The sequence below is a fragment of the Quercus robur genome, chromosome 3 (assembly GCF_932294415.1).
Source record: "Quercus robur chromosome 3, dhQueRobu3.1, whole genome shotgun sequence".
Lineage (NCBI taxonomy): Eukaryota > Viridiplantae > Streptophyta > Magnoliopsida > Fagales > Fagaceae > Quercus > Quercus robur.
In genome coordinates, this window is record NC_065536.1 from 1,491,839 (window position 1) to 1,502,813 (window position 10,975).

Consider the following 10,975-nt stretch of genomic DNA (forward strand, 5'->3'; position numbering starts at 1 on the left):
CCTTCATGATGGGACCCTGAAAAAAGAAAAAGAAAAAAAAAAGAAATTTGAAACCAATCTGACGCTAATAATGACTTGTATGGTTCTTAGAAAGTTCAACAACTTCTGTTTCACCCAGTAGCTTCCCTGGTATTGCAATGTAAGGAGCAATAATTGAAAAACTTATTTGATTATTTACTGAAAGTTAACAAAAATATAGTGAACCTAGAAAAAGTGAGTCTTTAAAAGGAAGAATAGATGCAAATAAATTAGTAAGTTAATAAAAAAAATTATAATCCTCCACTTTAAGCAGCAAAAGAAAACAATAGTTAGTAAAGCCAAAACAAAAAGTGATATTAATAATGAGGCTTATAAGGTAAGGATGATATTATTTCTATCATGGTTCGAATATGTTATTAATGTTGGTATCTCTAACAAAAATGTTATATAAATACCTGCAGACATGTCAAATGCTAGAACAAATTGTTAAAGAATAAATTGGGTAGAACCGTGCCTTGCCGCGTAGTCTAGAAAAGCACAGCATACCTAACCAGTAGGCAATAGACAACTAATTTTATCAAGGTCATATATGTGAATAAGAAGATCATTTGGGTAAGACCGTGGTTTAGCACGTTGGTCGCCCCCTGCACATTTTTCATTCAGCAAAAAAAAAAAAAAAAAAAGACTTTGGTTTACCACTTAACCTAAGTAGACTACTAGTTGAGTTTTGGCATTATATTCCATGTGGAATATATTATTTGTCTTTCTCAGGCAAGATCATATGTCAACCAGAAGATGCTTAATTCCTTAGTAAACAAGAAGCGTAGTTTGCTATGTAGTCCAGAGAAAAAAACTACTCCTTTGGGCATTTTATTACGCCATGTAATTGGTCCTTCTCCTTCCCAAGCTTAATCCCTTAATCTCAGATAGCTAAGACCCTTCTCGAACCCAATTAAGCATGAACCGTTAAGGAGAATCGACAAGGTATATGAACCCAATTAAACATGCATTCACCACTAGCTGATTGGAGATTATTTACACTCTAACACTACCACTTCGTTCACCTGCAATATTATCTTAGCTTATTTAAGATCAGAAGAAAAAACAAATACAATTTAACAAAAGCAAATGCTTAATTATACAAAACAATTATGCCATTACATACCTTTCAAATAACTACCCGTCCGTATTTAGGCTGTCAGACTCCAACCTTAATGGATGGAACCACCTGGAGCCAAGCCAAACCTAAAATATATAATATACAAAAATGTCACTTTTAAAATGTCATAATTTATACAATGTAAAATAAAAGAAATATTATAACGAGCAATGACAAATGCTACATGAAAATTATTTATTTATTTATGGAATGACAACTTGAGTAGAACATGTCCTAAAATTTTAAGATTTAACTATAAAATCACAGCATCTTTTCATCTAAAAAAAAAAAAACTATGTATTCCTTTATCCCTAATTCTCTAAATACATTATCAAAAAAGCATTTACTGAATAAGGTTTGATTTTAGAAAAGAAAAAAAGGTTTTACTAAATTGATTTACTTTTAATATTTTTATAAATATGTACTTAAAATGTTAAATATGACCCCAAAAAAAAAAAAAAACTAATAATATAAGGGGAAAAAAAAAGAAAAAGAAAAAAGAGACAATGGTACTTAAACTAGTATTTGTATTTCCCCCCCCCCACCCCCTAAATTGAGGGAGGTAAAACTAAAAGGAATTGAACATAATATAAATTTTAATTAATAAAATAATTTGATATAATTTTTAAACTAAAAGGCATCATTCTTGGCGGGTGCCTCCTCTTTGTGGCATTGAACAATGCCTCGTGTGGGATTGCCATCCAAAGTTTGTAGTTTCAAAGAAGCAGTTTGTTTGGTAACAGCCATAAGTTGCATCTGTTCCAAATTAAGGGCACTCCTATTCCAGGTTATGGATAAACTCACTTGCATTAGAGTTAATTTTGTACATAGTAAACAATCAGACAATGATTATGAAGAGACCGACACCTTTCAACCAGCGACTGCAATCTGAATACGCATTGGACAGGAGCAGAAATAATGTTAAACAAATGGTACCATATCATCAGCTTCCAAGCAAGCATTATACTAGCATATATAGTTACATCATAAAAATGATCATGCCACTATCTTGATTATCAATTCTATGCAAATTGTAACCAATTTTTTGAACTGTTCTTGATTCAAAACTAAGGTTAGAGGGTCAATAAATAGAGCTTGAAGTGTAACAGTGGAAAACATAAATTGACATTCACTTGGCCACAAGACGGTACAGCTTCAATATTTACATGAGCTGAGGATTAACAGTTACAGAAGTAAATATTTTAAAACAACAGATTTATCTTTGTGAGGTTTGAATCAATCTAGACGGTACCTAAAAGAGGACCTGTTTTCTAGTTACTTCCATATAAAAGTTCATTGAGCTTATAATTGATACGAGAAAATGCTAGAATCATAGTATGAAGGAATTAAGTGTTCAGAAGTTGTTAAAAAATACGTATACCTAAAACTTACACAATAGAGTGCATAAGATTGAACCATTGGTGACTTAATCACGCCGAGAATGAACTTTGCTGAGGAAGGATGTTCATTCACACGCATGCACGCACACACAATTTCAGCTGTGTCCTTTAGCTGAAATTCAGGAACCTCTGCTTCGTGATGCTCTTCTTCACCATACTCTTCTTTGTCATCCTCCGCCTACATGCCCAGAAGAAAACCTTCGCTCTCTTTCTCTCAACAGAACTCACACCTAAGCTTCCATACTTGTAACAAGTATCCAAGCCATTGAGCTACTAAGAGAGCTAGTTATGCACAAAAGAAAACCATATGAATTATTTGAGATTAGTCTTATAAATATTTATCAGTAATTGGAGTTGGAGTTCTCTCTCTCTCTCTCTCTCTCTCTACATCACACGATAGCCAAATCTAAGCAACCACATGCTATGTGAGTTATGTGTATACACTATACATCAATAAATTAGGATTAGAATATTGCTAGTGTGTTCTTTTGGTTGAAAATGATAATATTTAATTCTTTTTCTTTTTTCAAAAGAAAAGAAGAAGCCTAAGGATAAAAAGAAGTAGAATAAGTTACCTGTCAATGAATCGTATCCTTACACACGCTCAAAATCAATCTGGATGTTTGGGATGTGGGAAATCTTAAGCCAATCCTCTCCTATCCCTCTTTGGCAACTTTGGCTGAGAATCGGACTGCGATCAATCTCCAAATCCTTCAACGGAGTTGTACAAAGGAAGTCCGGTAGTGACTTTAACTTCGGGCAGTTGGAGATTCTCAACACTTGAAGACATGGCATGATAATGCTATGCCAGTGTTCCTCTGCTGCCTTCATTTCTCCAATCCCAATCCATTCTTCCCACTCACCCAAATTGACAAACAAGAGAGTTTTAAAATTTGGGAATAGTATGTCATCTTTCTTGTTTTTGGATTCTATTCTGAGAAATTCAACACCCACCTTTTTCAAACCATAAAAGAACTTTATTGTTAATGATTTGAGCAATGGAAGCTTCTCCAAAGGAGGCATAAACTACCCTTCTCCAATAAGTTTAGACTGTATAAGTTCAACAAACAAGGTTGTAACTTCCACAGAGAGAAGGAAGAAAAAAAAACCACACTAAACTTAAGAGCAAAGCTTGAGAAATAAAAAAATTTAATAATAGGTTTACTACTGCAAATCCAACAGAAATTCATTTGCTATAACATCAAAATAATTCGTTCAATTGAAATTAATCAGCAAAATTCTCTTCTATTGCCCTATTCTAGAAAACATAAATCATAGTTGTAAGCTCAAACTCATCCCAAGATCAATCTGGCATTTTAATTCCCCACTCAGAAAGGTTAGCAAATTCTCATTAAGGAGTACTCCAAATTAAATATCGTAGTAAGTTTTCAGTATGCTAGATGTAAGACCATTATTGCATTGTAGCATTATTTTGAGTTGAGGCAAAAGGAAGTTCAACAATATTTAACAAAATTCCAAACTGTGCGAGATTGAAATAAATCAGCAATTGAAAGAACAATATGGAAAAAATCTGTCCATTTGGTATATGTTAATCTATTGGTCCAATACTAATTGTTAAAACTAAAAGACTTTGTTGATGATCTGAATCATGAGTGACAAATAGATGAAGATGGTTTTGAGATTTAATACTAGATTACACTAGGAGATGAGCTAGATATGACATTGTCAATGATTTTAGGAGGTCCAGCCACAAAAGCATTTGAGGGTACTCAAAATTTCCTACAGAGAAGACAAGAGTACTCTTTAACACAAGTTAGATGCAGCTATATAAAGTTAAATCTTAAAGTTACTAAAGGCAGGGAAGCTTTTTAGTAGATTACTGAATCCTGAATGCTGTAAACAGTCTCAAAGGTGCCACCAACACCTCCTGTTCTCCGAATTATGGTGCCATAAAATAAAATTTCAGTCATTTGCATAACCATTCCCTCTTAAGCAAGCTGAGCTTACGCATATGGACCATAGTTTTGAGATAAACCTGCAATAATAAACAAGTTAAAGGAATGAGAGAATACACTGATAGCATAAAACCATTTAATCAAGATTTGCATGAAAGATTGTTTTGTAGTACTGAACATACACAAGAGCAACTTCTAGGATCACTAACTCCATAAAAAATAGCTAATAGTGTTTGTTGGCTATGGATTGTTTTGCATTACCCAATTTTCCTTTATAGATTTTGTAAAAGCAAAAATTGAAAGCCAATTGCCATTTTCACTAAATTTTATTCTTTCTTTAGAAAATATACAATGCTCCAAGTTATAATTAATTGACTAAAAAAGAATCAATATGAGATTACAGCCCCGCTTTAAGAAACTTTATTTTCAATAGTTAGAAAATATATCAAGGTAAGCTAAAGTGCTTCTGAAGGCTAATTAGTCAAATGCTAAGCAAGTAATATATTCATGTCAGATAATTTGCATTGATGTAACTAAGCAAATTTTTTTTTATGCAATATCTTCGTTTTAGTTTTTCGCCATAGGCCCAAGTAAATCAAACTTGTAGTCTTTATATGGTTTGGCCTTATTGTTAATTATAATTATTCTGTGACTAATAATTAAAAATTCAGATTGCAATATTTTGAATTTTAGTAAAGGAAATCATAGATACAATGTGGTGGTGCATTTTGATTGGAAACTTGACTACTAGTTAAGAGATTAAAAAAAAAAAAATGGAATTGACTACATATTATCTAGTCTTCTGTAATTTCCTATATTTTGAAGGAAATAAACCCGATTGCAGGAAATTCCTTGAGTGACATGGCTGAAATAAAAAGCAAAGAAGTCAAAACAAACCAATAACAAAATTTATTGACTACCAGGAATGTTGTTCTGTGATTATTACTTGATCCAAAGTATTTGTAATATCTTCATATGCTTCCCCCACTTTGCACTATCCCATGCCATGAAACACTACCAGAGTGAACAATTGTAATATAATATGGCTTCATTGCCTCCTTTTTTTTCCCTTGTACATATTGGTGACTAATCAGGTATATCCATGTTTGAATGTCATTCCAAATTGGGTAACTAAAATGAAAAAAAGGATTCAAACATTCAAAATTACAGATTTCAGATGTAACCAAATCAAATGGACTACAAAGAAAACAAGATTAAAGGTTAAGCTTGTTTGCATAATCTTTGAAGTTATAACGGGGATTTTGCACCATGTTTTTTTTTAAAAAGTAATGGTACTTGTGTACATGACATCTTTTGCATGATGTTAAGATTGACAGAGACCAAATGTGTGCAGAACATTTTGCACGATGTTCTGATTGAATGAGACCAAAACATTCCCAGGCCCTTAAGGGTTGGATACAAAAGTTGTTGACCTTGATTTGAAAAGCAAATGCAATAGCATTTGAAGATGAAAAAGAAGAATAAAAAGTTACCTATTGGTGAATCAGAATTGAACAGCCCAGAGCAAATAATAGTAGTATGGCTTCATTGCCTTCTTCTTCTTTTTTCCTTGCACATATTGGTGACTAATTCAGTTGTTTCCATTTTTGAATGTCATTCCAAATTGGGAAACTACCAATGGTAAAAGGAAAAGCAAGCATTTCTCATCTGAATCCCTCCACACCTAGTGGTAACTAGTAACATCCTCCTCCTCCCCCTCTTCCTTGTCATGAAATTCTTCAATCACTAAGACAAGAAATCTGCACGCCTTTGTATTCATCACTCTCCTAAATGTATAACACCAAACCGTGCAGGACGGAATTACGTTTAGACACAGGAAAATTCAATATTATATAAATTAAAAAAAAAAAAAAAACCAAGGCCATATGAAAATAATAAAAATCCACTAGTAAAATTTTAGTAACATCCATTCTGCAACGTTTGTCTTTTTCAAATTGATAACCTCACACACATTCACATTAACTTGTAATGTTGCAAATAGTAGGCATACCAGATTGTACCATTCATGTTAGTCTTTGTGATTTTGGCCAGAATCCAAAAAATTTCTCTCCCAGTTTTGATTAATTTCTTTTTTAGAGAACTTTTGAGAGATAAGTAGATAATTAATTGACATTTAGCTCTGATAAAAGATGAAGATGAAGCAGAAGTGGAAGAATTTACCTGTGACTGGATCAGACTTGCTACGTTAAATCAAGTAGAGAATGAACTTTTCCAGCATCCAATTCTTTGTCATACTCTTCTTCGTAATACTGAATTTACATGCCCAAAAGAAATGCATATGAGTTAATTGAGTATAGTTTTATACACAGCCGAAATCAAGAAAATGAGCAAGACCTATATACATTAAACAGAAAACAAATTAGAATTTCGCAGGCACTGTAGTTGTTTTTCTATATGCAGATAAGTCAGATTTAGTGATATGTTCATTTGATTATTCTAACAAAAATATCCAACCTTTAAAAAAAATTGATTTGTGGATATTTTGAGGGTCCCAAATTTAAAACACTAATCAAATATTGATTAACTCTCCCTAAATAAAATAACTGCGACCTGTTTTATGCTAACTTAACAATTAAGCCAAATTGTGAATGCAATTAGCCAATTAACACAAGCATTGATTGCATGGAATGGATAGGAAACTAATAAAAACACCAAAGCAGTAAAGTAGATATCACAATACCACACGATTACACCAGATGTGCTAAGGAGAAGTCGATCGACCCTTGGTCCGGCATTGGTCCAGGCGACTTCTCTGAAATAACAGAATTTAAACTCGCCGGATAGCTCCATAAAGTTGGTGGACCCATAGTCCAGAAAGTCTAACTTGCACTTTAAGCTCTAGAACCTATTCAATGTACATTGGACCCACTCAAACATGATTACAATGATACAACGAGCAAATTACAAAGAAATTTGACACGAATTAATGCCAACAAAATATAAAACCTAACATATATTTTGAACCCATCAAAAAATTTTAGATACATCACAAGATAACTGAATCTAAGCAACTACATGTTATGCTACTTATGCATATACACAGCAATGAATCACTCTAATTCAAAATTACTGAGAATTTGATAAATCTCAACCTTAGTAATTTTTTTTCCGTGGAAAGTTGTGGCAGAAAAATTAGAATCTCTAATTGAAATTTTTGGTAAAATAAATGAAGAAGTTACCTTCGAACCGTGTCCTTGCACATACTTAGTTAATCTTGATTCCTGGGATATGGGAAATCTTGGGTCAGTCCTCTTTTGCTGAGAATTTGATTGCCTTGGATCTCCAATTTCTTCAATCCAGTTGAACCAAGGAAGTTCGGTAATGAGTTTAACTTTGGGCACCATAGAATTTTTAACTCTTCAAGACATGGCATTATATCAAAACAGTCTTCTTCGTTTTCCCCTGCTTCTCTCGTCCCTTCATTTCCAGTCCATTCTTCCCACTCGTACAATTCCATAAAGCATAGATATCTCAAATTTGGGAATATTTTTATTTTGTTGTCTTTCTTGTTTTCAGATTCTATTCCCAAAAATTCAACACCGACCTTTTTCAAGCTATGTGCATTCGTTATCGTTAATAATTCAAGGAATGTCAGTTTCCATAGAGAAGACAATGACTCTAACTTTATGCAGCCTTTGAGATAAAGCGTTTTCAATTTGGTCAAGAGCATTGTCGAATTAAAAGAAATTGTGGTGCCCTCATACCAAAAAATTGATAATTTCTCTAACTCTGGAGGTGTCTCTAAAGCATTCAGAACTAATTCATCATCATTCCCCATTCTCATATCATTCTCTCTGTGAAAATTTAGATCTAGAGTATGGAGGCCTATTTTCTTATTGAGCTGTGCATTCTTGGCCTCACATGCATCCACCACATTCCCAAGCCCTCTTATTTTAAGACTCCCTGAAAGATAGTTCAAATTTTTTAATTCTCCGAGTTTACATCCTGTACTATTATTCTTAGCACTTATGTTGAAATGGCTTAATGTTCTAAGAGAAGTCAATTTACCAATCCCTCTTGGAAAATCTATCGGTTCAAAAATATAACCATTTTCATCCAAAATAAGATGTCTTAAGTTAATTAGTTTACTCATCCCCTGTGGTAATTTCTTGAACCTACGACCAATTGTAACCTTCAAATATTGTAAATTACATAGATTACAAATGGTTTCAGGCAAATTGTCATCATATTTATGTAAATAGAGATACCTTAAATGTATGAAATTTTCCACTACATCTGGAAGTTCCTTCAACATATCACCATATTCAAAATTCAAAGTTAATGTCCGTAAACATCCAAAATGTTGGAATAGGGTAGATAAGTTATAATCACCTTGAAATACAAGAATGAGGGTGCGTAGATTGCTTGCACTATAAATTGACTCAGGAATTTGGGCTTCTTTGAGAATTTTTAATTGCAAATGGCGAGCATTTTTATAATCTGATCCCAAATTTATGTCACTATTGATTGTGAAGCATTCATTTTTTGACATTAATTGTGCAACGTCATGCACTATGTCATGCATTTTACACCTTATTATCTTGCCATCATCCTTATCTTTCTCAAAATCTTGGAATAAAGAGCGTATGGCTAAGTTTTCAAAGTAGTCTCTCGCCATGATTTCTATCTCCATATTTGCATTTGACTTGATATATCCTTGTGCTATCCACATAAATATCAACTCATTGATAGAAAAGACATAACCTTTCGGAAAAACAGCACAAAATGAGAAGCATCGTCTCAATGGTGACGATAAATCATAATAACTAAATAACAATGGTGCAAAAATATTTTTTATTTCCGCATCTTCCAATTCCCACAAATTGCTATCCAGAACACTCTTCCATTCTTGTATACTTCTCTTGAAGCGCATGAGACTCCCTAGAGTCTTCGCAGCAAGTGGCAAGCCTTTGCATTTTTCTACTATTTGCCTACCAAGACCTTCTAGTTGCTCACGTTGATTAGAATCCCTATCAAAAAATGCTATTTTACTAAACACCAACCAACAATCTTCTTTTGACAATTCCTTCAAATTAATAATGCTCACACTTTCCATTATCTCTGCAACTCTAGTTTTACGTGTAGTGACTAGAATTCTACTGCCATTAGCAACACAATTGAGTGCAAGTTTGAATGGCTCCCACATTGTGGAGTCTTCATTCCACACATCATCTAAGACAAGAAAAAACTTCTTTCCCTCAACTTTTCTACAAATTGTTTCCAATAGAGTTTGCAATGCAGTCATGTTAGGGGATTGAGATTCAAGAAATTCCAGGATTTCAGATTCCAATGAACTTTGCGATGCAGTCATATTGGGGGATTTATATTGAATAGATTCAAGGATTTCCATGGCAATCTTGTACTTATTGAAAGAGTTAGAAACACAAACCCACACTTTCATATCAAAATGGGTCTTCACTTCGTTATAGGCTAGTTGAGCAAGAGTAGTTTTTCCAATACCACCCATGCCCACTAAAGAAATGACATAAGGGCTTCTTTCTTCTTTTTGATTACCCTCACCCAGTAGGATGCTCACTAGATCCTTCCTAACCTCATCACGACCAAGAATTTTAGACACATCAACAAAGGAAGTAGTTTTTGGTCTCTCAACTACTTCTTCAATGGCCCTACTCAATTCAAACCCGAACATCTCCCTCTCTTTGTTAATCTCATCTAATTTTTCATTAAGTTCTTTTATCTTACGAGCAATAACACGATGCTGAAAAAGATTAGGAATTGAGATGGGAAGCCATACCTTCCTCTTCTTAGCAGCACTAGTTTCAGCCTTTTCTTCTTCATCTTTTTGTTGTTTCTCAATCTTTTCTTTGATCATGGCAGTGTTCCACTCATCCAACACATCGTCCACCTGGTAGGATACGTCTTTGAGTTTATCTAACCAAAGCTTCACAGCTTCCTCCTTCACTTGTCGTTTCTCTGCATCTTTGAGCATTGCTTGGATGGTGTGGAATTTGCTTTCAAGCTTTTGCACTTCTCCCTTGACATTTGCAATCGACGAGAACTCTGAAGCAATGAAAGAACTAAGCTGGTCCTTGATAGTAGAAACAAGAGCCCAAGCCATAGTTGGAAGTTGGAAATGGAAATTTGTTTGGTTAACACAAGAGTACTGAAAGAGCAAATGCAACTGCTTGATGAAAGAAGTGACCAAAGAGGAGATTAAAGTCCGAAAATGATGTAGCCAGTTGATCTTTTAAGTTAGCCCTGCTCTCGCTTATTATCTGGCCCACTTGACTCCACTATTCTTTGTGCTGTAATAAATTATTATTATTTTGGTTAGAACTTAGAAGTCATGATCTTTTTTATCATGAACTATTCTATACTTCTCTTTCCCTTTTTTTTTTTTTTTTTGATTCATTTGATGATGCTCTGATTACAATTTATTACATTATTATTGGTTCTAATTTGTACTATTATTGATATTATTTTATTAATTATATTGACAGCTTGTCATTTCAACATTTTAAAATATTTTGTGATTCTAT

General features: G+C 33.6%; 1 protein-coding gene across 5 annotated transcripts; it reads right to left on the reverse strand.

Annotated features, from left to right (window-relative positions):
- Positions 1–342: 342 nt before the first annotated feature.
- LOC126716621 (putative disease resistance protein RGA3) lies at positions 343–10,689 on the reverse strand. Of its 5 annotated transcripts, none has more exons than XM_050417530.1 (9): positions 7,655–10,689; positions 7,156–7,320; positions 6,636–6,724; positions 5,948–6,241; positions 4,380–4,534; positions 3,114–3,588; positions 2,531–2,820; positions 1,145–1,224; positions 343–1,043 (listed from the first exon to the last, which is right to left on the reverse strand). In XM_050417530.1, the coding sequence occupies exon 1, from the start codon at positions 10,552–10,554 to the stop codon at positions 7,684–7,686; it is 2,871 nt and encodes a 956-aa protein (XP_050273487.1). In that variant the 5' UTR covers positions 10,555–10,689; the 3' UTR covers positions 343–1,043; positions 1,145–1,224; positions 2,531–2,820; positions 3,114–3,588; positions 4,380–4,534; positions 5,948–6,241; positions 6,636–6,724; positions 7,156–7,320; positions 7,655–7,683. The 5 variants fall into 5 exon arrangements, with proteins under 5 accessions (XP_050273487.1, XP_050273489.1, XP_050273488.1 ...); XM_050417532.1 differs by having other exon boundaries at positions 2,520–2,820; XM_050417531.1 differs by having other exon boundaries at positions 4,350–4,534.
- Between the last annotated feature and the right edge of the window lie 286 nt (positions 10,690–10,975).

Bases quoted from the DNA above. Each gene is read 5' to 3' on its own strand.
- LOC126716621 (XM_050417533.1), bottom strand. From the start codon at position 10,554: ATGGCTTGGGCTCTTGTTTCTACTATCAAGGACCAGCTTAGTTCTTTC.